Here is a 27,749-nt window from a genome sequence, read left to right on the forward strand (position 1 = left end):
ACGACGCATACCCAGTGATTTGGAGATAGATGGCGGCACACTCAAACGCCCTCTGCCGAAAATCGCATAGCGGCCCTCCTGCTCGTGCAGTGCACGCAATCTTTACTAACAGTGCGGCCAGGCGTTATTCACAAAAAAACCACAATAGATCACTGTTATGACGGGTCTATTATCGAAAAAAATCTTGATTTTCTCGTCGTGATTTAATAGCAACTAATGCAGGGATCCAGGCTGGGCTTAGTCGAAATCCAGCATCCCTGTTGAGGATATTATCAACTGTACGGATGTATATTGCTTCCTTAATGATCGTCCCAGAAAGATGATATCGGGGATACAACTTACGTCTTTTCATAAATCATGCGATGCCCTGTATTCAGTCTTCTACAGTTGCCGACTTTTCCGGCTGACGTAGTGGATATGACGCTGATGTTCGTCGCAGAGTTCTTGTACCGTGCGACGTGCCTGCCGTAAATGTCTGCCACCCCACACTGACAATTGTACATACCGCGTTTCCTCAGGCCAAGATCATCCTTAACCCAACCCAAGAAGTTTTCAGTTTTTCATGCGGTCTAAAAACAGACTTAATGTCCTGTCTTCCAGGACCCTTCCGATTCTTGATGACAGGGCATCAAAATGCGTCAAAAAGGCCAAAGTGGTGAATGTTCTCGTGTCTTAAATCCCTTCTGTCCGACTCCATCATTCGGCCACTTTCTCGAATTCCTTCTCACTAGTAGGAACCCGACTTCGGAATAAGATCGCGCACTATATTAGAGAACTGAATAATATCTCTATGATATATCTAGTGAAGCAATAACAAGGATTACTATTGTCCTTGTACGCCTCGTTACCTTTCCACCAGATATTCCCCATTTAACTTCATTCTTAGCTAGTACAGTCCCCTTGAATTTCCTTTCACCAGGACTCATTCTATCACAAAACGTCTATTTCGGACACCTATAAAGCCTGCTTTGTAACTGTCATTACTGTTGTTCTTATTATTACTGTTATCAGTGGAGTGGCAGCAGCAGTAGTACAATTGCTGTCAGTATTAACCTTATCAGTCCATATTCAGTATTGCTGACACTTTCTCACTCACATCATTCTGCAACTTTTTGCTGTATTAAAATTTGTATTTCGTAGGTAACTACAGAGTGACTCAAATGAACGGTAAATTTTGGAACAGAGGTTAATGGACGACCACAATCACTTTGCACATATTTATTTACGTAAACATATAGTACCTGAGCCATGGCGGCATTCAGTTAGTAGACTTTTCTGTCTGGCGCCACTAGATCAGGTGTAGTATCGACTATCCCACTTCGATCCCCATTGCCAACATCTATGAGGAGAGTTGGGATCTGTGGGTTGTGTCCTTAGGTCTTTCCTTGCCCATGTATACACACATCAAAAAAAGTTTTGCATCACTCCAGCTCCTGAGAATAGACGTTGACTGTGGATATTGTACCACAGACACAGTCCCTTTGACTGTTCGGAGCCGGCCGCGGTGGTCTAGCGGTTCTAGGCGCTCAGTCCGGAACCGCGCGACTGCTACGGTCGCAGGTTCGAATCCTGCGTCGGGCATGGATGTGTGTGATGTCCTTAGGTTAGTTAGGTTTAAGTAGTTCTAAGTTCTAGGGGACTGATGACCACAGATGTTTAGTCCCATAGTGCTCAGAGCCATTTGAACCATTTTTTTTTACTGTTCGGAGATGTCCCGAAACCCGCCAAAAGATGTTAACAACCATGCATGAGCAGGTGCTATTAGACGGCGGGGGTACAACAGCACATCAGTTCCAATCATTATACCACGAAGGAGGTAAACGGCTCTTGTTGTCTGTAGTTCAACCATGCCCAGACGGTGAATACCGCGGTTCGATCGCGTCCGCATTGATACTCGCCAGGAAGTGCTCTCAACAAGGGAAGTGTGCAGGCGTCTCGTAGTGAACCAAAGCGATGTTATTCCGACATGGAGGAGATACAGACAGGCAGAATTGTCGAGACATATGTCGCTCAGGCCGCACAAGGGCTACTACTGCAGTGGGTGACCGCTACCTACGAATTATGATTCGGAGGAACCATGACAGCAACGCCACCATGTTGAATAATACTTTTCGTGCAGCCACAGGACGTCGTGTTAAGACTCAAGCTGTGCGCAATAGGCTGCATGATGCGCAACTTCACTCCCGGCGTCCGTGGCGAGGTTCATCTTTGCAACCGCGACACTATGCACGCGGTACAGATGGGCCCAGCGACATGCCGAATTGACCGCTCAGGATTGGCATCAAGTTCTCCACCGATGAGTGTCGCATGTGCCTTCAACCAGGCAATCGTCAGAGACGCCCAGTCAGGCTGAACGCCTTAGACACACTATCCAGCGAGCGCAGCAGGGTGGAGGTTCCTTGATGTTTTCGGGTGGCATTATGCTGTGCCGACGTACGTCGCTGGTGGTCATGAAAGGCGCCGTAACGACTGTGCGTTATGTGAATACCATTCTCTGACCGATAGTGCAATCAAATCGGCATCGTACTGGCGAGGCATTCATCTTCATGGACGACAATTGGAGCCCAATCGTGCACATCTTGCGAATGACATCCTTGAGGATAACAACATCGCTCCACTCGAGTGGCATGTAAACCCTATCTAAAATGCCTAGGATAAACTGAAAAGGGCTGTTCACGGACGACGTGACGCACCAACCACTCTGACGGATCTACGCCGAATCGACGTTGAGGAGTGGGACAATCTGGACCAACAGTGCCTTGATGAACTTGTGGATAGTGTGCCACGACGGACACAGGCTTGGATCAATGCAAGAGGACGTGCTACTGGTTATTAGAGGTACCGGTGTGTACAGCAATCTAGATCACCACCTCTGAAGGTCTCGCCGTACGGTGGTACAACGTACAATGCGTGGTTTTCATTAGCAATGAGAAGGCCGGAACTGATGTTTATGTTGATCTCTATTCCCATTTTCTGTACAGATTCCGGAAGTCTCAGAACCGAGGTGATGCAAAACTATTTTTTGATATATGTAAATACGGGGTTTGCTGGCCGGAGAAGAAGGCACGAAGTTTGAGGATTGGCAGTAGCGATGCGGCAAGAGGCGGTCACGAGGTCCGAGCGACCAAAACCACGAGCTGCGCAAGGAGGGCCTGCGCAGAGCGAAGATATCATTCACCGGTGTCAGCGTCGGTTGGTTGTCGACATTCGTGTCGGACGACCGCTCGTGACCTGGCTGCCCTCTTCTACCCGCTTTTATCGGCACCACTCTGTAACCGCTGGGACGCACCGTGGATCTACGGAACTGCTTACTGATAAAGGGAAATAACATTCTGTAATCCTCGTGGTGATTTGTTTCATTGTCTACCCGCCCTCCTCATTATTTTCTAGTTTGTACCCGACCCTCAGAGTTTTACTCGGTCGGCTCTTTGGTAGTAAATACAGACAGTAGTATTGTACTAAGACACTAGTTGTCGCTTGAAAATTTGTCCCGCTGTTATATTGCCTTTCCTTTCTCGTTTGTACCCGACCATTAATACCCTAATTAATCGGCTCTTGGTCGTAAATACAGCCGAAACAGTCGTACTAAGGCACAGGTTGCTGTTAAACAAAAGAGGGAATTGTGGTTACATTTATCTGCTAACCGGTTCAATTCTTTGATTGTAATTGCATTTCTCAGTCATTAGTTGTAATCTGAACAACCTGTTGTACTAAGCTGTTCGTTTCCGCGTTTGAAAGATCTGGTCGTTTTTGGTTTATTTTATATGGATCTTGTGATTCCGTCGGGTGAGTTCTCTTGTAACAAATGTTCACAAGTGATGTTTTAAGATTTTCTTTCAGAACGGATTTAATAACTCACAATCAGTAACACTTTGAAAATATTAACAGCCAACCCTCACCAGGCCTTTAGTCAAAATAAAGTTGTCAGAAGGGACGGGTTGGGATCCAGTAGCACCTTGGTAGCACCATTAAGAGGTTGGTTGTTTTGAAGTAAGCCTTGTTGTTGTTGTTGTTGCTGTTGTTGTTGCTGTTGTTGTTGTGGTCTTCAGTCCTGAGACTGGTTTGATGCAGCTCTCCATGCTACTCTATCCTGCGCAAGCTGCTTCATCTCCCAGTACCTACTGCAACCTACATCCTTCTGAATCTGCTTAGTGTATTCATCTCTTGGTCTCCCTCTACGATTTTTACTCTCCGTGCTGCCCTCCAATACTAAATTGGTGATCCCTTGATGCCTCAGAACATGTCCTACCAACCGATCCCTTCTTCTGGTCAAGTTGTGCCACAAACTTCTCTTCTCCCCAATCCTATTCAATGATTCCTCATTAGTTATGTGATATACCCATCTAATCTTCAGCATTCTTCTGTAGCACCAGATTTCGAAAGCTTCTATTCTCTTCTTGTCCAAACTATTTATCGACCATGTTTCACTTCCATACATGGCTACACTCCATACAAATACTTTCAGAAATGACTTCCTCACACTTAAATCTATACTCGATGTTAACAAATTTCTCTTCTTCAGAAACGCTTTCCTTGCCATTGCTAGTCTACATTTTATATCCTCTCTACTTCGACCATCATCTGTTATTTTGCTCCCCAAATAGCAAAACTCCTTTACTACTTTAAGTGTCTCATTACCTAATTTAATTCCCTCAGCATCACCCGACTTAATTCGACTACATTCCATTATCCTCGTTTTGCTTTTGTTGATGTTCATCTTATATCCTCCTTTCAAGACACTGTCCATTCCATTCAACTGCTCTTCCAAGTCCTTTGCTGTCTCCGACAGAATTACAATGTCATCGGCGAACCTCAAAGTTTTTATTTCTTCTCCATGGATTTTAATACCTACTCCGAATTTTTCTTTTGTTTCCTTTACTGCTTGCTCAATATACAGATTGAATAACATCGGGGAGAGGCTACAACCCTGTCTTACTCCCTTCCCAACCACTGCTTCCCTTTCATGCCCCTCGACTCTTATAACTGCCATCTGGTTTCTGTACAAATTGTAAATAGCCTTTCGCTCCCTGTAAGCCTTATCAATGTCATATTGTTTGCTGATCTGTTTAACCTTTAAACAACGGTACGCATCTCAACCCCGTAGCTTTAGACATACAGCTTTCAAATTAAAAGCTATGCCATCAATTTTGAGTAACTGAATCACCCTTGTCATCATTGGTGTTTATATAGTTTTGATGTGTTGCGGAAGGGCATTTAACAAGACAGACTGTGTCCAGTGCGGTAGTAAACACCGCTGTTTCACCCGATAACGGGCGGATTGCAGGTCCGTCTGTCTTATAACCATTGTCACATTCTTTGCTCTTTTGCAATACAGCACTTCAGATCTCTTTTGCAAAGATTAAAAGCTCATTCAACTTAAGGTTTAACGTTAACAGAATTAGGCAAATTTGTTCACTTTGTTAAAGAAACTTTTATGGTTAAGTGCTTCGATTATCTGTAAAACACAGTTTATATATTTTTAAATAAACTGGTTGAGTGAAAAGAAAGTTATATTGATGGGTCCTCCCTTCCACGTTTACCTTAGCTCTAGTAAGTGAAACGTCCCCTTAGAAAAATTTATACATGACTGTGCTTAAACTGACACACAATATTTTTTAGCGCAACGCAATCTGACTTTCAGAAATCCCTACAAAGGAATGGCCCTGACTAACATTAACCTGTACCTTTCACAAATCACTTACCTCACCAAAAATCTTCGTTTCTTGAACTACTGCAATACAGCGAGTGCCACTACTGTCAGCTAAATAAAAGATTCAAACTACGGAAGGCACTAACTACTGATAGGGATAGTTAGCAAATGAAAGATTTTAATAGAGAACAAACAATGTATTTACCTTAATAGTCATAATGTATACAGCAGTTCATGAGATCCATTTTTACAAATATCAAACCTCCGCCATTTCTCTCCCCACATCCACCACTGCTGGCGGCTCACTTCCAACTGCGCAACGCTACGCGCTGTTCACATCCAGCTGCCGCTGCCCAACACTACAATGGCAGACAACAATGCAAACTAGCTACAGACTGCACACAGCACAGCCAGTGATTTTCATACAGAGCGCTCCGTAACGTTGCCAATAAGAAAACATAAACAGCCTACTTATATAATTTGTAAAATTTTTTGTGGGGAGCATGGGGGCTATGTAAGTAGGGTGTTTATGTTTTCTTATTGGCAACGTTACGTAGCTCTCTGTACGAAAATCACTGTCTGTGCTGTGTGCAGTCTGTAGCTAGTTTGCATTGTTGTCTGCCATTGTAGTGTTGGGCAGCGGCAGCTGGGTGTGAACAGCGCGTAGCGTTGCGCAGTTGGGAGGTGAGCAGCCAGCAGTGGTGGATGTAGGGAGAGAAATGGCGGAGGTTTGATATTTGTAAAAATGGATCTCATGAACTGCTGTATACATTATGACTATTAAGGTAAATACATTGTTTGTTCTCTATTAAAATCTTTCATTTGCTAACTATGCCTATCAGTAGTTAGTGACTTCCGTAGTTTGAATCTTTTATTTAGCTGGCAGTAGTGGCGCTCGCTGTATTGCAGTAGTTCGAGGGACGAAGATTTTTAGTGAGGTAAGTGATTTGTGAAACGTATAGGTTAATGTTGGTCAGGGCCATTCCTTTGTAGGGATTTCTGAAAGTCAGATTGCGTTGCGCTAAAAAATATTGTGTGTCAGTTTAAGCACAGTCATGTATAAATTTTTCTAAGGGGACGTTTCATAAGTACCACGTATCAGTACGGAATATGTCATTACTGAATATCAGAAGCATTCTTATTTCTCGAACATCTCATTGGACAGATGACCTCCCCCACGCCGCACCCTTGCCTGCAGCCTGATAGGAACCTTATGCTAGACCCAGCCTAATATTTCGATAGGAATCCTGGAGATTTCCTCTCGTATTGTTGTTCTAAGTTATTCGGTGGTAGCAGGTCGGGTACGGTAAACCGCGCTATCGAGGTAGGTCAAGAAGAAAAAAATCACACTCTGTCATGTCAGGCGATCTTGGGGGGCCATGAAGTGCCTTGAAATGACAGTTACTAAACAATGGTCGCACAACACCCGTCGATATCCGTGGCGAATACGTCGTTCCTCCATGTTGAAACCAACCGTTGACAGGAAAAATGTGGCATTTAGGCCGCTACAAAACTTTCCATCATGGCGACATACAGAGCAGTCGTTACAGTGGTCGGGCGGCCACCATCATCTTCAAAAAAGTAGGGGCTTATAAGGCCGTTCAGTGACAAGGGGCTGTGCAGTGGATGCTCATGTGCCTGATGTGGATTTTGCTGAGACCAACAGCCTAAATTCAGTCTGTTGACAAAGCCACTGAGGAGGAAGTGAACCTCGTCCGACATCCACAGGTTGTTAATGAAACTACTGTTGGCGTGTATTTATGTTAACACGCGTTCAGCATATTATCTACTCATCAGGAGATCGTTCGCTTAAAGTTACCGAACGATCTGCAACTTTTACGGGTGAGACTTTAAACCCACTTTCAGTATTCGTTGAACATTCGAACGATTCTACTGTAGAGACGTCAAACGTAGCACTCGACACTTTCTTATGAAAGCAGTTCGCACAGCCTTGATACTGTCTACCATACGAGCAATACGGAGTCTCCCTGCAAAATGCTTCTTCACAGCAGAACCCGTTGTTTCAAAATTACGGGCCTAGGTGATTGCTTCCGCTGAGAGAACACGATCATTGCGTCCAGTGGTGAAATGACGTTCCAATTCTCGACGCGCAGTCCTGACACTTGCTTATAATGGGCTTTTGCCGCAAAGGCACGCTTCTCACCATTCTATTGCTCCATATTTACCGTTTATCAAATGGCAAGACAGTGAGAGCAGGATTCTATCTGTAATTCGGCGCTACCTGCTTCGCAGCGTTGCCACAACACGTTCCAAAGTTTCCCATCCTTTTGAACCATTCTGTATGATACAAAAAATGCTGTATGTGTGAATCATGCCAACGGTCCTGCAGCAATGGTGACACAGGTTCCCATCACATAACCGAAGTTAAGAGCCGTCGGCCTGGGCTAGTAACTGGATGGGTGACCATCCGGTCATCCGAGCTCTGTTGGCAAGTGGGGTGCTCTCAGTCTTTGTGACGCAAACGAACTACTTGAATGGGGAATAGCGACACTGGTCACGAAAACTGACAACGGCTAGGAGAGCAGTGTGCTGACCACATGCCTCTCATTAGCTGCATCCAGTTACGCCTGTGGACTGAGAATAACACAGCAGCCGATCGGTAGCTTTGGGCCTTCATGGCCTGTCAGGGCAGAGTTTAGTTTAATATTATATGTGTGAATGATGCCCTGATGTAAGCACTCCGTCTTCAGACCACAAGTGGCCTACCGGGACCATCCGACCGCCGTGTCATCCTCAGTGGAGGATGCGGATAGGAGGGGCGTGGGGTCAGCACACCGCTCTCCAGGTCGTTATGATATGTATTCTTGACCGAAGCCGCTACTATTCGGTCGAGTAGCTCCTCAATTGGCATAAGAAGTTTTGGTCTTATGTCAGAGCGGTAGGTGGATCAAAACAAAATGTCCAGACACTCTGTGACCGAGATGGAACTGAAACAGTGGTTGACGGACTAAAGGCCGAAATAATAAATGTCTTTTTCCAAAGTTGTTTCACAGAGGAAGATTGCACTGTAGTTCCTTCTCTAGATTGTCGCACAGATGACAAAGTGTTAGATATCGAAATAGACGACAGAGGGATAGAGAAACAATTAAAATCGCTCAAAAGAGGAAAGGCCTCTGGACCTGATGGGATACCAGTTCGATTTTACACAGAGTACGCGAAGGAACTTGCCCCCCCCCCCTTCTTCAGCGGTGTACCGTAGGTCTCTAGAAGAGCGTAGCGTTCCAAAGGATTGGAAAAGGGCACGGGTCATCCCCGTTTTGAAGAAGGGACGTCGAACAGATGTGCAAAACTATAGATCTATATCTCTAACGTCGATCAGTTGTAGAATTTTGGAACACGTATTGTGTTCGAGTATAATGACTTTTCTGGAGACTAGAAATCTACTCTGTAGGAATCAGCATGGGTTTCGAAAAAGACGGTCATGTAAAACCCAGCTCGCGCTATTCGTCCACGAGACTCAGAGGGCCATAGACACGGGTTCACAGGTAGATGCCGTGTTTCTTGACTTCCGCAAGGCGATCGATACAGTTCCCCACAGTCGTTTAATGAACAAAGTAAGAGCATATGGACTATCAGACCAATTGTGTGATTGGATTGAGGAGTTCCTAGATAACAGGACGCAGCATGTTATTCTCAATGGAGAGAAGTCTTCCGAAGTAAGAGTGATTTCAGGTGTGCCGCAGGGGAGTGTCATAGGACCGTTGCTATTCACAATATACATAAATGACCTGGTGGATGACATCGGAAGTTCACTGAGGCTTTTTGCAGATGATGCTGTGGTGTATCGAGAGGTTGTAACAATGGAAAATTGTGCTGAAATGCAGGAGGATCTGCAGCGAATTGACGCATGGTGCAGGGAATGGCAATTGAATCTCAATGTAGACAAGTGTAATGTGCTGCGAATACACAGAAAGATATATCCTTTAGCATTTAGCTACAAAATAGCAGGTCAGCAACTGGAAGCAGTTAATACCATAAATTATCTGGGAGTACGCATTAGGAGTGATTTAAAATGGAATGATCATATAATGTTGATCGTCGGTAAAGCAGATGCCAGACTGAGGTTCATTGGAAGGATCCTAAGGAAGTGCAATCCGAAAACAAAGGAAGTAGGTTACAGTACGCTTGTTCGCCCACTGCTTGAATACTGCTCAGCAGTGTGGGATCCGTATCAGATAGGGTTGACAGAAGATATAGAGAAGATCCAACGGAGAGCAGCACGCTTCGTTACAGGATCATTTAGTAATCGCGAAAGCGTTACGGAGATGATAGATAAACTCCAGTGGAAGACTCTGCAGGAGAGACGCTCAGTAGCTTTTGTCAAAATTTCAAGAACATACCTTCACCGAAGAGTCAAGCAGTATATTGCTCCCTCCTACGTATATCTCGCGAAGAGACCATGAGGATAAAATCAGAGAGATTAGAGCCCACACAGAGGCATACCGACAATCCTTCTTTCCACGAACAATACGAGACTGGAATAGAAGGGAGAAGCGATAGAGGTACTCAAGGTACCCTCCGCCACACACCGTCAGGTGGCTTGCGGAATATGGATGTAGATGTAGATGTAGTGCACCCCGAAAAATGGCAACAGCGCATGGCGGCCTGGATGGTCACCCATCCAAGTGCCGACCAAGCCCGACAGCGCTGAATTTCGCTGATCTCACGGTGAACCGGTGTATCCACTGCGGCAAGACCGTTGCCAGCGCTGATGTAAGAGAGAGCCAAAATCACATTAGGTTAATTAAAAAATAAACAAATAAAGTAGAGAAATCATTTTATGTCGTCCGCTGTTTCAGCGTACACTTAAGAGTGAAAGAAACTGTTCAACCTGATTACTGTTGCGTAGGGCCTCCACGAGCACGCTGAAGTGCCGGAACACGACGTAGTATGGACACGAATAGTGTCTAAAGTAGTGCTGGAGGGAACTGACACCATGAACCCTCCAGGCCTGTCCATAAATCCGTTAAGACTACGAGGGGGTGGAGATCTCTTTTGAACAGCACGTTAAAAGGCATCCCAGATATGGTCAATAATGTTAATGTCTAGGGAGTTTGGTGGCCAGTGGAAGTGTTTAAACTCAGAAAAGACATCCTGGAGCCATTCTGTAGCAATTATTGACTTGTAGGGTTTGCGTTGTCCTGCTGGAATTGCTCAAGTCTGTACGAGAGCACAGTGCACATGAATGGATGCAGTTGATGAGACAGGATGCTTACGTACGTGTCACCAGTTAGAGTCGTATCTAGAGGTATCAGGAGCCACGTATCATTCCAACTACACCCGCCCCACACCATTACAGAGCCTCCACCAGCTTGAAGAGTCCTCTGCTGGCATGCAGGGGCCACGGATTCATGAGGTTGTAGCCGTACCCGTACACGTCCATCCGCTCGATACAATTTGAAACGAGACTTGTCCGACCAGGCCACGCGTTTCCAGTCATCAACAGTCCTATGTCGGTGCTAACGGGCCCAGGCGAGACGTAAGGCTTTGTGTCGTGTGGCCATCATGGGTACACGGATGGGTCTTCGGCTCTGAAGGCCCATATCGATGACGTTTACTTGAACAGTTCGCACGCTGACACTTATTGATGTTCCAGCAATGAAACCTGCATCTATTTGTGGAAGGGTTGCACTTTTATCACGTTGGACGAGTCTCTTCAGTCGTCATTGGTCACGGTCTTTCAAGATCCTTTTCCGGCCTCAGGTTGATTTGATGTTTTACTGGATTCCTTATATTTACGGTACACTCATGAAATGATCGTACGGGAAAATACCCACTTCTTCACTTCCTCGGAGACGCTATATCCCATCGTTCGTGCGCCGACTACAACGTCACGTTCAGACTCACGTAACTCTTGACAACCTGCCATTGTAGCAGCAGTAACCCATGTAATAACTGCACCAGACAGCTGTTGTCTTATACAGGCGCGGTATTCTGCCTATTTACCCATCTCTCTAGCGTTTCTGGACTTGTGTGGTACCGCACTTTCCTGTTGGAATTGCGCAAGTCCGTCGGAATGCACAATTGACATGAATGGATGCAGGTGGTCAGACAGGATACTTAGGTATGTGTCTCTTGTCAGGGGTCGCATTTCACACCAACTGCTCACGCCACACTCCATTACACAGCCTTGACCAGCTTGAGCAGTCCCGTGCTGACATGCAGGGTCCATGAATTCATGAGGATGTCTCCATACATTTACATGTCCATCCGCTGGATAGAATTTGGAACGAGACTCATCCTACCAGGCGACATGTTTCCAGTCATGAAATCTCGATGTTGAGAGCCCACACTAGTCATAAAGGGTACATGAGTGAGCCTCCGGCCTGACATTCAGGGTCCATAAATTCATGAGGATGTCTCCATACACTTACATGTCCATCCGCTGGATAGAAATTGGAACGAGACTCATCCTACCAGGCGACATGTTTCCAGTCATGAAATCTCGATGTTGAGGGTCCACACTAGTGATAAAGGGTACATGAGTGGGTCTCCGGCCTGAGATGCAGGGTCCGTGAATTCATGAGGATGTCTCCATACACTTACACGTCCATCCGCTCGATAGAATTTTCATGAGACTCATCCTACCAGGCGACATGTTTCCAGTCATGAAATCTCGATGTTGAGGGTCCATACTAGCCACAAAGGGTACATGAGTGGGCCTCCGGCTCCGACAGCCAATATCGATTATGTTTCTTTGAAAGATTAGCACGCTGACACTTATTGATGGCCCAGCATTGAAATCTGCGAAAGGGCTGCACTTCTGTCATGTTAAACGATTCTCTATTGTTGTTTTTGATCCCGTTCTTGCAGCATCTTTTTCCGGCCGCTGCGATGTCAGAGATTTTATGTTTCACGCGATTGCTGATATTCACGGTACACTCTCGAAGTGGTCGTATGGGAAAATCCCCACTTCATCGCTACCTCGGAGATGCTGTGTCCCATCGTTCGTGCGCCGACTATAACACCACCTTCAAACTCACGTAACTCTTGATAACCTGCCATTGTAGCAGCATTAACTGATCTAACAACTGCGCCAGACAGTTGTTGTCTTAGAGGCGCCGTATTGTGCCTATTTACAGGGTGTCCAGAAAAGGGATCCCTGATTTCAAAATTAAATATCTCGAAAACAAAGATCGATAGAGGAATGCAGTAAACGGTATGTTTATTGTGAAAGCTGTAAGAATTTTATACAGCAGTTTGAAATAATAGTTACAAAAGCTGCTAGCAGATGGCGCTCTACGCTGTACAGCTCATATCAGCATACATAAGTGAAATAATCGTATGAAAACAATCTTTGCAAACAATCACATCACAAGGTTTTCAAAATGTTCACCATTGGCACTACAGAGGTGGCGCAAACGAGGAATGAAATTCGCCATCACATTTCGTAGTGTCTCAACCGAAACGGATTCACATGCCACAGAGACCGCCGATTCAAGCTCGTCCAGCGTGGCGGGATGCTTCGGGTAGACCACGTCTTTCACTGTGCCCCACAAGGAAAAGTCACAGGGAGTCAAATCCGGCGAATATGGAGGCCAATCGATGCTTACACCAGTAAATTTTGGATGTTCCAAAGCAATGATTCGACTCCCGAAGTATTCCTCAAGAAAGCGAAACACTTGTTCGGTCCGATGTGGTCGGGCTCCATCTTGCATAAACCATTCAGTACCTGGTCGATCCTCTAGCGCTTGCTGTGTGGCGACAAATTGTTCCAAAATTGCAACGTAACGTGCACCAGTGACCGTTTCTCGAATGAAAAAAGGGCCAATACTGCCTCTGCTGCATACTGCAGCCAACACAGTAACTTTAGGAGAATACAGGGGTTTCGCTTCACACCAATATGGCTTTTCGGAACCCCAAAATCGCCAGCTCTGCTTATTCACGTATCCATTTAGGTGGAAGTGTGCTTCATCTGTAAACCAGATGCAGCCAACATCAAATCCTTCACTATCAATCATTGTGAGCATCTGATTAGCAAAGACAACCCTTTGTTGCACAGTTCGTACGGGTATGGCCTGGAGCGTTTGAAGTTTGAATGGAAACATGTGTAGGCTCTTTCTCAGTATTTTCTGCGTTCTGGAACGCTTCAAACCAGTCTCAGATGCAATTCTACGGACGGATGACATTGGATTTCGCTGAATAATTCCAGAAACTGTGGCGATATTTTCAAGCGTAACTGCGATTTGCCTGTGGCCAACGTGCCCCACTAGACCATCAGTTACGCTGCCTGTTCGTTGAAATTTTGCCGAGAGCGTACGAATGGTTTTCGCATCGGGTCCTTTTGGAGCATTAAATCGTGCTTGAAAACTTCGCCTTGTTGCCGTACGACTCTCTTCTAACCTGTGGTACTCTAGCACAATAAAAACGCGTTGTTCAATGGAGTACATGGTTTTAATCTCTTCCTTCGGTACGCTAACCTCCATTCACGTTTCAATAGTGGAACTGATCGCTCTGGGTTTCGGATCACTATTTATACTAGGCATTACGTATGGCGATTACAGCGCCATCTGCTAGCAGCTTTTGTAACTATTATTTCAAACTGCTGTATAAACTTCTTACAGCTTTCACAATAAACATACCGTTTACTGCATTCCTCTATCGATCTTTGTTTTCGAGATATTTAATTTTGAAATCAGGGAGTCCTTTTCTGGCCACCCTGTACGTGTCTATAGTTGTATACGCGTGCCTGTACCAGTTACTTTGGTGCTTCAGTGTAGTACAAGTTGAGACTGTAAGGTAGTAGGGCATGGGCCTCTTTACAAAATAGCATTAGCTTCTCGTCAGACTTGTGAGGAAAGAAGGGAGCTGACAGCAGGTGTTTTGGGCAGAGACGCTGCGGCTGTACCCGGTGGTGGGCGGTGCGTTCGTGGAGGAGTGCACGCAGACACACCGCCTCAGCGGCCCTGGAGGCTCCAGCATCGTGGTGGAGGCGGGCACCCGCGTCGTGGCGCCGCTCTTCTCGCTCCTGAGGGACCCTCGACACTTCCCGGAGCCGCTGCAGTTCATCCCGGAGCGCTGGAGCCCGGAGAACAGCGCGGGGCGACACCCGGGCGTCTACATCCCGTACGGGGAAGGCCAGCGGCGTTGTGTTGGTGAGTCTGTCTAACAGAGCATTCCACTGAGTGGCTGCAGCAAGTAGGGCGTATCAGTATACAGGGTGGTCCATTGATCGTGACCGGGCCAAATATCTCACGAAATAAGCGTCAAACGAATCAACTACAAAAAACGAAACTTGTCTAGCTTGAAGGGGGAAACCAGATGGCGCCATGGTTGGCCTGCTAGATGGCGCTGCCATAGGTCAAACGGATATCAACTGCATTTTTTAAAATAGGAACCCCCATTTTTATTACATATTCGTGTAGTACGTAAAGAAATATGAGTGTCTTAGTTGGACCACTTTTTTCGTTTTCCGATAGATGACGCTGTAATAGTCACAAACATATGGCTCACAATTTTAGAACAGTTGGTAACAGGTAGGTTCCTTAAATTAAAATACAGAACGTAGGTAGGTTTGAACATTTTATTTCCGTTGTTCCAATGTGATACATGTACCTTTGTGAACTTATCATTTCTGAGAACGCATGCTGTTACAGAGTGATTACCTGTAAATACCACATTAATGCAATAAATGCTCAAAATAATGTCCGTCTACCTCAATGCATTTGGCAATACGTGTAACGACATTCGTCTCAACAGCGAGTAGTTCGCCTTCCGTAATGTTCGCACATGCATTGACAATGCGCTGACGCATGATGTCAGGCGTTGTCGGTGGATCACGATAGCAAATATCCTTCAACTTCCCCCCACAGAAAGAAATCCGTGGACGTCACATCCGGTGAACGTGCCGGCCATGGTATGGTGCTTCGACGACCAATCCACCTGTCATGAAATATGCTATTCAATAGCGCTTCAACCGCACGCGAGCTATATGCCGGACATCCATCTTGTTGGAAGTACATCGCCATTCTGTCACGCAGTGAAACATCTTGTAGTAACATCAGTAGGACATTACATAGGAAATCAGCATACATTGCACCATTTAGATTACCATCGATAAAATGGGAGCCATTTATCCTTCTTCCCACAATGCCTCACCATACATTAACCAGCCAAGGTCACTGATGTTCCACTTGTCGCAACCATCGTGGATTTTCCGTTGCCCAATAGTGCATATTATGCCGGTTTACGTTACTGCTGTTGGTGAATGACGCTTCGTTGCTAAATAGAACTCGTGGAAAAAATCTCTCATCGTCCTGTAATTTCTCATGTGTCCAGTGGCAGAACTTAACACGACCATCAAAGTCGTCGCAATGCAATTCCTGGTGCATAGAAATATGGTACCGGTGCAATCGATGTCGATGTAGCACTCGCAACACCGACGTTTTTGAGATTCCTGATTCACGCGAAATTTGTCTGCTACTGATGTGCGGATTGCCGGCCGCGGTGGTCTAGCGGTTCTGGCGCTGCAGTCCGGAACCGCGGGACTGCTACGGTCGCAGGTTCGAATCCTGCCTCGGGCATGGGTGTGTGTGATGTCGTTAGGTTAGTTAGGTTTAAGTAGTTCTAAGTTCTAGGGGACTTATGACCTAAGATGTTGAGTCCCGTAGTGCTCAGAGCCATTTGAACCATTTGATGTGCGGATTAGCCGCGACAGCAGCGAAAACACCTACTTGGGCATCATCATTTGTTGCAAGTCGTGGTTGACGTTCCACATGTGGCTGAACACTTCCAGTTTCCTTAAATAACGTAACTATCCGCCGAACGGTCCCGACACTTGGATGATGTCGTCCAAGATACCGAGAAGCATACATAGCACACGCCCGTTGGGCCTTTTGGTCACAATAGCCATACATCAACACGATATCGACCTTTCTCGCAAGTGGTAAACGTTCCATTTTAACACCGGTAATATATCACGAAGCAAGTACCGTCCGCACTGGCGGAATGTTACGTTATACCACGTACTTATACGTTTGTGACTATTACAGCGTCATCTATCGCAAAGCGAATAAAGTGGTCCAACTAAAACATTCATATTTCTTTACGTACTACACGAATATGTAATAAAAAATGGGTGTTCCTATTTAAAAAAAAACGAAGTTGATATCCGTTTGACCTATGGCATCGCCATCTAGCGAGCCAACCATAGTGCCATCTGGTTTAACCCTTCAAGCTAGACGACTTTCGTTCTATGTAGTTTTTTCGTTTGACGCTTATTTCGTGAGATATTTGGCTTGGTCACTATCAATGGACCACCCTGTATATCATACTTCGTGCTTTTTGTTTGTAGATCTGGAGGGCTATCAAAGAAAGGCACTCATAATCATACTCTTTAACCATCCGACAGCCTTTGCCGTATAAAGGCCTCCACTGGCTTTCCGTTTCCTCTACGATCGCCTGTTACGCTTACCCCACGCTATTCTTGAATGCTTTCTGAAGTCATCCACCTACTTAACGCTGAACAATGGTCTCGGTCTTTACTTATTTCTGGGAATCCACCAAAGAATTTCCTTCGTTCAATTGTCTGCTAGTCACCTACCTGTGTGTCCCATGCGTCTCCATTTCATTTTTTCTACAGCTATCGCTACCTTCGCCTCACATGTCTACCCCTTCCTGCATTTTGCAAGGTTACGGCACGATACTAGGATGGCCATGATGATAAATCATGCCACCGAAATTTTTATATGCAAACTCTTAATATATTTTAAGTACATCAACCTTTATTAATATTCTTTATGAAACTTCCTGGCAGATTAAAACTGTGTGCCGGACCGAGACTCGAACTCGGTACCTTTGCCTTTCGCGGGCAAGTGCTCTACCACTTGAGAGCACTTGCCCGCGAAAGGCAAAGGTCCCAAGTTCGAGTCTCGATCCGGCACACAGTCTTAATGTGCCAGGAAGTTTCATATCAGCGCACACTGCGCTGTAGAGTGAATTCTAGAAATATTCTTCATCTTTATTTGTTGTGTACATAGTTCCGCATAGTCAGCGCGTACATAACTTTCTCACTAGAGAGCGCCCCACTAAGCACAACAGTGTGGGCGCAGCACTCGTCCGTCTCCGCGCAACGAGATGGCGCTGCCATAGAGATGGACCAAATTCTGCTTCCGCCGATCCGCGTGTTAATATGTAATGCAGCAAATGAGATTGCTGCTTACGTAGAACCTTTTCTCCTTGTGGATCACACTTGCGCAGTGCTACATGAACACGCGAGGTTTTATAACGAGTATACAGACCTCCGATTAGACAGTCTGCATTTGTCTGCACCAGTCTGTACCAGTCTGAATTAGTCTGTGCCAGTCTGTACGAGATCTACATTTGTCTGTACCAGTCTATAGTCAAGTTTCAGTTTAATAAGATTACCATATTCCTGTACATAGCCATGAAGATAAATGTATTGACACTTTTGTCAAGCATCAGAGATATATGTGAGAATAAGACTAACGTACCAATACCAAAGGAACTTCAGATTGTCAATTGTAAATAGCATCCAGAACCAAGTTAAGTAATTTTTATGCCTGTCATTATTTTAATAAATGTGTGTGAAAATTAATCCAGTTCAGTTTAAAGGTGGTCACTGTCAATCGGCTACTCTAAGCGTGCAAGTGGCCTTTCTATCGTCTGACCTAACGGCAGAAGATAAACACGCCACGATAAGACCACGAGACATATTGCTGACACTCGCCTACTTCGTTAGAGAAACAAGTCAAATAATCTGATGGTGTGTGTACTGAAGGTCTTACAGTATGCACACCACATTATTCTTCACGCCTACATTTTTTGTTTAAGCGTAGTGACCCTGCAGACAAGCACATGTCTTCCAGCGACAGACAAGTTTGTTGGTACCGTCACCGTGTAATGTTACACTTGGTTGATGGAGCACTGAAATGTCAGAATATTCCAGCATATGACACTCACATCCGTTGGTCATTCCATGGACAACTTTGACTTACTCATACAGCAATGCAGACAAGATGATCAACCATGAAGGCAGCAGACCTAATACAGTGAGTTATTTGAGATGACTGAGGTCCAAACAATCAGTACAGCTAAGACTTCACCGCCAGCTCTCCAGTCAATACTAGTGCCAGTGCAAAGGCACGCTCAGGACGAGTATCCCAAGAGCAATACGCTCAAACAAGAGTCAGGATCAGAATCTCCTCCCCAGGCTGGAGCCTGATTCCGAAGTTTCTTCTCTTTTCCCTTTACTCAAACCTCGGTAAACTTGCAAAAAGTTCTCATGCAGCCGCATCCACAAATGTTTCCTGCCAATCACAAGACTCCACGAGCTTCGTTTCTCCCCACCAACTTATCTGCTTTGCCCACCAGCCAATCCTAATGAAAGTTAATAATATTCTTTTCCCTGCTGGAGAAGCAACCGATGCTTGATTCGTAAATTTCCACATAGAGAGGAGAAGACATTACGCTCCCAAATTGTTTTGTCAATGGTCACTTTAGGCAGCGTGTTTTGATTTTCCCTTTATGCCTAAAGTGAGCAAGAGATTTATCACAGAGATAATTATCTGGATGGGCCGAACATGACAACATGTCTGACCAGGGGCGTTGGCTAAACTAAGAGAAGTGCTTTAGTGTCGCAACATAGACCGTTTCAGAGCCGCCATAAATGTGATGTTCCATTTTAAAATTCTTCCGAAGGCCTGAGGCTTCGCCCAACCCCCCCCCCCCCCCCCAAAAAAAAAAAAAACTCAGCATGTCAAGGAGTGACACGACATGAAGGTTTCATGACTAGCGTAGTAGATTGCGATAGCATCTACTACACTGTCGTAAGCCTTGCCGTGCGACCTACTTCCCTCTTGTGTCTCTGTCCCTGTCCTTGCCGTGGCTAGAGGCGCCTTACAGGCAGATCCAGGCAGGCAGGTTCTTCACCTCTTTGGTCGAAAGCATACTCCGTACACCAGTGTGGGAATTTCTTCAGACCAATGTTCTGTTCCCAGTAAATGCTTCAAGATGTTTCCCACCCTCATAGCTGCATGTGGTTTCCAAGTCCCAAATGTCCATTGAAAGATTTACTATTAAATAACCTATCTGCCTGCTTGCTGTCAATTCCACAAAATACTATTTGAAGGAGAGCCACCATAAAGATCCCGAATTGATCAACAATGTACATGCACCCATCATTGCCTGCTGATGGTGATAACGTCCTGTCATCCCACAAAAATGTTATGTTGCCTGCTGATGGTGATAACGTCCTGTCATCCCACAAAAATGTTATGTAGGATGTAATAACATAAAATAGTACCCTAGAAATGAAAATAAGTGAGAGAGTGACTTGTTCTCTCTCAAATTGAATACACGGATTGACAACTTGGATAAAACATTCCAAATATAGAATGATCCCCCATTTGGAGCTCTGGAACGGCACCACTCAGAAGGATGTCATTATTGGGAAAAATGTAACTGTTGTTCTACGAATCGGGGTGTGGAATGTTAGTTTCACTGATCAGGTAGAAAGGTTAGAAAGTTAAAAAGAGGAAATGGATAGATTGAGGTTAGATACAGTGAGGGTTGGTGATGTTTAGTGTCAGTATGAGCAGAACTTCTGGGCAGGTGATCACATGGTTATAAATACAAAACCAAATAGGGGTAATGCAGAAGTGGGTCTAAAAATGTATAAGAAAATAGGATTTTGGGTAAGCTACTATGAGTGGCACAGTTATCACGTTATCGTAATCAAGACAGATACTGATCAACACGCACCGCAACGGTACAAGTTTATGTGTGAACTAGCTCCACAGATGATAAAAGATTGAAGGAATATGTGATGAGACAAAAGCGATTATTTAGCTTGTTAAGGGAGAGGAAAATTTAATTGTGATGGTTTATAAGAGTTCAAGAAGTAAGAAGAATAAAAGAAGAAAGACTTTAGAAGAATATGAACTGGGGAGAAGAAATGAGAGAAATCTACACAGTACAATTGTGCGCAGAGCATAATTATTTAATCATTGCTAACACTAGGTTTAAGAATCATAAGAGGAGACTGTATATATGGAAGATACCTGGAGTCAATGCAAGGATTCAGTCTGATTATGTAATGATAAACAGAGTTTTCAGAACTGTGAGATATTTTCTGGGGTAGATAAAGCCACCGGCCGTAATTTATTGCTTATGAACTGTTAATTAAAACTGAAGAATTAGATAGAAAACTAAGGACAAAATAAGAGGCTGTTGATTAGGGGAAATAAATAAAGTAGAATGCCACTGGGTAGCTTTGAGAGATGAGATATTGAAGACGACAGAAGATCAAATAAGTAAAAAGACAAAGCCTGCTGGAAACACTTCGGTCCCAGAGGAGACGGTGAATTTAGTCGATGAAAGAAGAAAATATAAAAATCCAGTTAATAAAGCAGCCAAGAGGGCATAGAGATTTCTGAAAAATGAGACTGATAGAAAGTGAAAAATGGCTAAGTAGGAATGGCCAGGGGACAAGTGGAAGGGTGTAGAAGCATGTATATCTAGGTAAAAGGTACATACTGCCCGTATGAATATTAAAGAAACCTTTGGACGAAAGTGAAGCCAAGATCGCATGGAAAACCAATGCTAAACAGAGAAAGGGAAAGCTGAAAGCTGGAAGGAATCTATAGAGAGGAATTACAAAGAAAATGAACTTGAAGGCAATATTATAGAACGTCAGGAGGAAGTAGACGAAGGTGAGTACTGTATTACACTGCGAGATTAGTTTGACAGAACACTGAAAGACTTTAGTCGAAACAAGGCCTCTGTAGTAGACGACATTTCGTCAGAACTACGAGGGAGAGCTAGCCATGATACAACTACTCCATCTGATGTGCAAGATGTATGAGATAGGCGAAATACCCTCTGACTTCAATAAGAAAGTAGTAATTCCAATTATTACCTAAATATCAGTTTAATAAGTCATGCTTGCAAAATACTAACACTGCAGAAGATTGGAAAAATTGGTGGAAGCCGACCTTGGGATGATCCTAATCGGCCCTGGAGAAATGTTGGAACTCTCGAGGCAGTGCTGACTTCAAGACCTATCTTAGTAGATAGCTTAAAGAAAAGCAAATCTAAGTTTATAGGCTCTGTAGAATTAGAAAAAGCTGCTGTCAATGGTGACTAAATACAATCATTGAAATTATGAAGGTAGCAAGGGTAAAACACAGAGAGTGGAAGGTTATATACAACTTGTGCAGAAACCAGACGGGAGTTATAAGAGCTGATGGGCATGGAAGTGAAGCAGTGGTAGAGAAGGGTGTGACACAGGATTGTAATCTATCCTCAATGTTACTCAGTCAGAACAATAAGCAAACAGTAAACGAAGCCAAAGAAAAATTTGGAGAGGAAATTAAAGTTTAAGGAGATAGTGCATCTCCCTGCACATTAAATACTTCCCCAATTTTTTTAGGTTTCCCGAGGACACTGAAATTCTGTCAAAGACAGCAAAGGGCTTGGAAGTGCAGCTGAACGGAACAATGTCTTTGAAGGAGACAATAAGATCATTAATAAAAGCAAAGCAAGAATAATGGAATGTAGTCTAGTTAAACCAGTTGACAATGAGGTAATTCAAATAGGAAACGAGACACTCATAGTAGTATGTAGGATTTTATATTTGGGCAATACCGATGTTGGCCGAAGTAGAGAAGACATAAATTGTAGCCTGGCAACGCCAAGAAAAACGTTTCTGAAGAACAGAAATTTGTTAACATCGAATATACTCTGAATAGCCAAACGCCTGCCTAACAACGCGTAGGGTCCCCGCGAGCATTTATAAGTTGCGCAGTACGACGTGGCATGAACGCGACTAGTGCTGGATGGAATTGTCACCATGAATCCTACACGGCTCTCCACAAACCCATAAGACTCCGAGCGGGTGGAGATCTCTTCTGAATAGCACGTTAAAAAGCATTCCATATATGCTCAGCAATGTTCGCGTCTCAGGGGTTTGAAGCACAGCGGATGAGTTTAAACTCAGAAGAGTGCTCCTGGAGCCAATCTGCAGCAATTCTGGACGTGTGTGGTGTCGTATCGTCCTGCTGGAATTGCCCAAGTCCATCGGAATGGACAATGGACATGAATAGATGCAGTTGATCAGACAGGATGCTTATGCACGTGTAACCTGTCAGAGTCGTATCTGGAATTATCAGGGGTCCCATATCACTCCAACTGCAGACGTCCCACACTATTACAGAGCATCCACCAAATTGAACAGTCCCCTGCTGATATGCAGGGTCCATGAATTCGTGAGGTTGTCTCCATACCAGTACACGTCCATGCGCTTGGTACAATTTGAAAGGAGACTCGTCCGGTCAGGCAATATGTTTCCAGTCATCAACAGTCCAATGTCGGTGTTAACGGGCCCAGGCGAAACGTATAGCTTTGTTTCGTGTAGTCATCAAGAATAGACGACTGGGCCATCGGCTCCAAAGGTCCCTATCAGTGATGTTTCGTTGAATGATTCGCACGCTGACACTTACTGATGGTCCAGCATTGAAAAATGATTCAATTTTCGGAAGGGTTGTACTTCTGTCTCCTTGAACGATTCTCTTCAGTCGTCATTGGTCCCGTTCTTGCAGGATCGTTTTCCGGCCACAACGATGTCGGAGATTTGATGTTTTACCGGATTTCTGATATTCGCGGTATTCTCGTGAAATGTTCGTACGGGAAAGTTCCCACTTCACTGGTACCACGGAGATACTGTGTCCTATTGCTCGTGCGCCGACTATAATACCGCGTTCAAAGTCACTTAAATCTTGATAACTTGCCATCTAACAACTGCGCCAGACACTTGTTGTTTTATATAGGCCTTGCCAACATCAGTGACGTCTTCTGCCTGTTTAAAAATATCTCTGTACACGAATATGCATGCCTATATAAGTTCTTTTTGGCGCTTCAGTGTAGATTTAAGTGTTAGAGATAGTTTTCTGAAGGTGTTTATCTGGATTGCAGCCACGCACAGAAGTGAAACGTGGACGATAAGCAGTATAGCCAAGAGGAGAATAGAAGCTTTTAAAATGTGGTACTATAGAAGAGTGCTGAATTTTAGATGGATAAATTGTGGTATTACTTGAATAAAAGAAGCGACAGGTTGATAGGACATAGTTTGAGACATTGAGAGATCACCAGTTCAGTACTCGAAGGAAATGTGTGGGTTAAAAGTCGTAGAGGGAGACCAGGAGATGAATACAGTAAGCAGATTCGGAAGGATGTAGGTTGCACTTATTATTCGGAGACGAAGAGGCTTGTTCAGAATAGACTAACATGGACAAGTCTTTGGACTGCAGACCATAAAAATAGCTGTACTGAACCGATAGCATTATAGATTCCATTAACACCCTCTGTTCCTGTCTCGTACTCCAATGGGACCAACGAAGATGATTAGGCCGTCTATGAAACATGTTTGTCTAATAAAAATGAAATAACTCATTAGCAAGAAGACATTTAATGTTGTCATTTACCGTAGTTGTTTTTTATTAATCTCCATCATATTGCTGAAGATTACCGTCGCAAATTTCTAATACTCGACTTTCTCCAATGACCTCACTGTTGACAGGATGATAAACTCTAATCCGCCTTCCTTTCTTCTAAAATTCAAAAGTTCTCAACTGCAATTTATTTCAACTTTTACCCCTCTCTTGGTCTTCTGTGCAATTTTTACGTCCCTAAGTACGAAATTAGCGAATCCTTGATGGCTCAGAATGTGTCTTCTCAATCTATCGCTTCCTTAAGTCACGTTATTCCACAAATTCCTTTCCTTTCCGTTACTAATCAGGGCCTTGTCCTTAGTAAGACATTCTACCGATCTAATCTTCAGGCTTCCTCCGTAGCACCACATTTCACAAGCTCCTATTCTGCTCTTGGCTGAACTGTGTTCGAATGTGTTCGTTCTCTATCTGTTACAATAATCTCACATTTGTGAAATATCATTTCTAAGTCTCTGGTCGTAGAGAGGCTGAAACATAGAACTTTTATGGCAGGGTAAATGTTGGTGAATCTTATCAACAATTATGCATGGAAGTGTGATTGCATAATTGTTCATGTATACGTAAATGATCTTCCACTATTTTGTCTGAAGATGAAACTGTTGTCTCTTTTCTAGGTGATACAATATTAGGAACAAAAGGTAGTACTACCCTTACACTATGAATATACCAAATAGGATAGATTTACCATAATATTTTACAATTATTTAGCATGAGCTATAAATATGATCTACATTAGTTGGAAAATCAACACTGCTGATTACCTGAGATGGGTCGTGTGCTGACAGATACTTTACATTCAATATTCCTTTGCTGTCTTTATTCTTACAAAGCATCCTCTTGCTTCAAAAACCAAATAAAAAATGTTGACAATATTAATACATACAAAGGTAAAAGATTACTTACACAGGGCCCATCTGGTCGTTGAAATTAGTAGAGAATTAAGTAAGATACACGGTTCATTCCACTAATGTAACCACCTGTCAAAAGCCTGAGTAGCCACTTTTCGCAACCTAGACGTGCAGCAAGAGTGTCAATGCATCCTGGAAGGTTCACACAGGGATGTGGAGCCATTCTGACTCGAGTGCTGTGGCTAGCGGCACTAGGTTTGTCGATCGAGAATCCATGGCGCGAAAATCCCGATCGACGTGGTCCCACAGATTCTCGTTTGGCTTTAAATCTGAGGAGCGTGGTGGTCAGGGAAGTATATCCTGGTGCTCTTCGAATCACGCAGGTACACTGCGAGCTGTGTGACAAGTTGTGTTGTCCTGCTAGTAGATGCCATCGTGCTGAGGAAGAATCAAGTGCATGTAGAAGTGGACATTACCCCGAAGCATAGGTACAAGCTTTTGTTGATGTTTTGTGCATGCAACGAAAATATTCCGCTGATGTAAAGGTTCCTTCCACTGGAGTGAACCCTTCCAACGACTGATTAGTGGCTAAACACAGCAACGACCAGCTATTCTATGGAGTGTGGTTCATCTGAAAAGGCTACCTGTCGCTACTCAGTGGACGTGCACTTCGAGCATTGCCATCCAAATTCCAGCCTTCGTCGCCGATGAAAAGCAGGTCTAAGGGAGAGGTAGGAGGGTGGGAAAGGAGGGTGCCAGTAGGAGAAAGAAGGGAGAGTTGGGGTGGGAGGAGAGAGGAGGGGTTGGAAGCCCAGGGAGATGGGTCAGAGCAGGAGACGTGGGAGAGAGGAGGGGGGGCGGAAGAAGTTGAGGAGGGAGAGAGGGAGCCTTGGGGGAAAAAGGTGGGGAACTGGAGGGGAGAGTCAGAGCTGGTAGGAGGGGTAGGTGGACAGGTCATGGACATCATCAGGGAAGGGGAGTTAGCGGAAACCACCTAGGGGAAACGGTATGGAGGGTGTGAAGATGGGGAGCAGGTGGGATGTACGAATACAGGCACGGCAGTGAGTGGGGATGGGTGAGGATGGGAGAGACAAGCAGGTGTGTGGGATCGAGCTTGCGGGAGGTGTAAAGGATCGTATCCATTTGAGGAAAAGGAGAAGGTGCGGGAAGGAAATCAAGTCATATACACTCCTGGAAATGGAAAAAAGAACACATTGACACCGGTGTGTCAGACCCACCATACTTGCTCCGGACACTGCGAGAGGGCTGTACAAGCAATGATCACATGCACGGCACAGCGGACACACCAGGAACCGCGGTGTTGGCCGTCGAATGGCGCTAGCTGCGCAGCATTTGTGCACCGCTGCCGTCAGTGTCAGCCAGTATGCCGTGGCATACGGAGCTCCATCGCAGTCTTTAACACTGGTAGCATGCTGCGACAGCGTGGACGTGAACAGTATGTGCAGTTGACGGACTTTGAGCGAGGGCGTATAGTGGGCATGCGGGAGGCCGGGTGGACGTACCGCCGAATTGCTCAACACGTGGGGCGTGAGGTCTCCACAGTACATCGATGTTGTCGCCAGTGGTCGGCGGAAGGTGCACGTGCCCGTCGACCTGGGACCGGACCGCAGCGACGCACGGATGCACGCCAAGACCGTAGGATTCTACGCAGTGCCGTAGGGGACCGCACCGCCACTTCCCAGCAAATTAGGGACACTGTTGCTCCTGGGGTATCGGCGAGGACCATTCGCAACCGTCTCCATGAAGCTGGGCTACGGTCCCGCACACCGTTAGGCCGTCTTCCGCTCACGCCCCAACATCGTGCAGCTCGCCTCCAGTGGTGTCGCGACAGGCGTGAATGGAGGGACGAATGGAGACGTGTCGTCTTCAGCGACGAGAGTCGCTTCTGCCTTGGTGCCAATGATGGTCGTATGCGTGTTTGGCGCCGTGCAGGTGAGCGCCTCAGTCAGGACTGCATACGACCGAGGCACACAGGGCCAACACCCGGCATCATGGTGTGGGGAGCGATCTCCTACACTGGCCGTACACCACTGGTGATCGTCGAGGGGACACTGAATAGTGCACGGTACATCCAAACCGTCATCGAACCCATCGTTCTACCATTCGTAGACCGGCAAGGGAACTTGCTGTTCCAACAGGACAATGCACGTCCGCATGTATCCCGTGCCACCCAACGTGCTCTAGAAGGTGTAAGTCAACTACCCTGGCCAGCAAGATCTCCGGATCTGTCCCCCATTGAGCATGTTTGGGACTGGATGAAGCGTCGTCTCACGCGGTCTGCACGTCCAGCACGAACGCTGGTCCAACTGAGGCGCCAGGTGGAAATGGCATGGTAAGCTGTTCCACAGGACTACATCCAGCATCTCTACGATCGTCTCCGTGGGAGAATAGCAGCCTGCATTGCTGCGAAAGGTGGATATACACTGTACTAGTGCCGACATTGTGCATGCTCTGTTGCCTGTGTCTATGTGCCTGTGGTTCTGTCAGTGTGATCATGTGATGTATCTGACCCCAGGAATGTGTCAATAAAGTTTCCCCTTCCTGGGACAATGAATTCACGGTGTTCTTATTTCAATTTCCAGGAGTGTAGAATCTGCATGGGAGATGGAAGACGGATGTGGTAGGCAAGGCAGAGTTCGTGGAGTTCAAGGATTTGGTGGGACTTATAGTTTTATGAGCACCATTTTCCATACATGGTGTACTATAACCAAGGCGGCACATAAACAGTTTAGAAACATAGGT

The 27,749-nt window shown here is 45.2% G+C and overlaps 1 protein-coding gene across 1 annotated transcript in view; it reads left to right on the top strand.

Moving 5' to 3' along the window:
• Window positions 1–27,749, top strand: part of LOC126141628 (cytochrome P450 3A19-like) — a 61,938-nt gene that overhangs the window by 32,594 nt on the left and 1,595 nt on the right. Inside the window, exon 3 of the mRNA XM_049915264.1 lies at window positions 14,503–14,766. Coding sequence (XP_049771221.1) covers window positions 14,503–14,766 — 264 coding nt within the window. The remainder of the gene's footprint in view (window positions 1–14,502; window positions 14,767–27,749) is intronic.

Source organism: Schistocerca cancellata, unplaced genomic scaffold (assembly GCF_023864275.1).
Source record: "Schistocerca cancellata isolate TAMUIC-IGC-003103 unplaced genomic scaffold, iqSchCanc2.1 HiC_scaffold_732, whole genome shotgun sequence".
In the NCBI taxonomy this organism is placed as follows: Eukaryota; Metazoa; Arthropoda; class Insecta; order Orthoptera; family Acrididae; genus Schistocerca; species Schistocerca cancellata.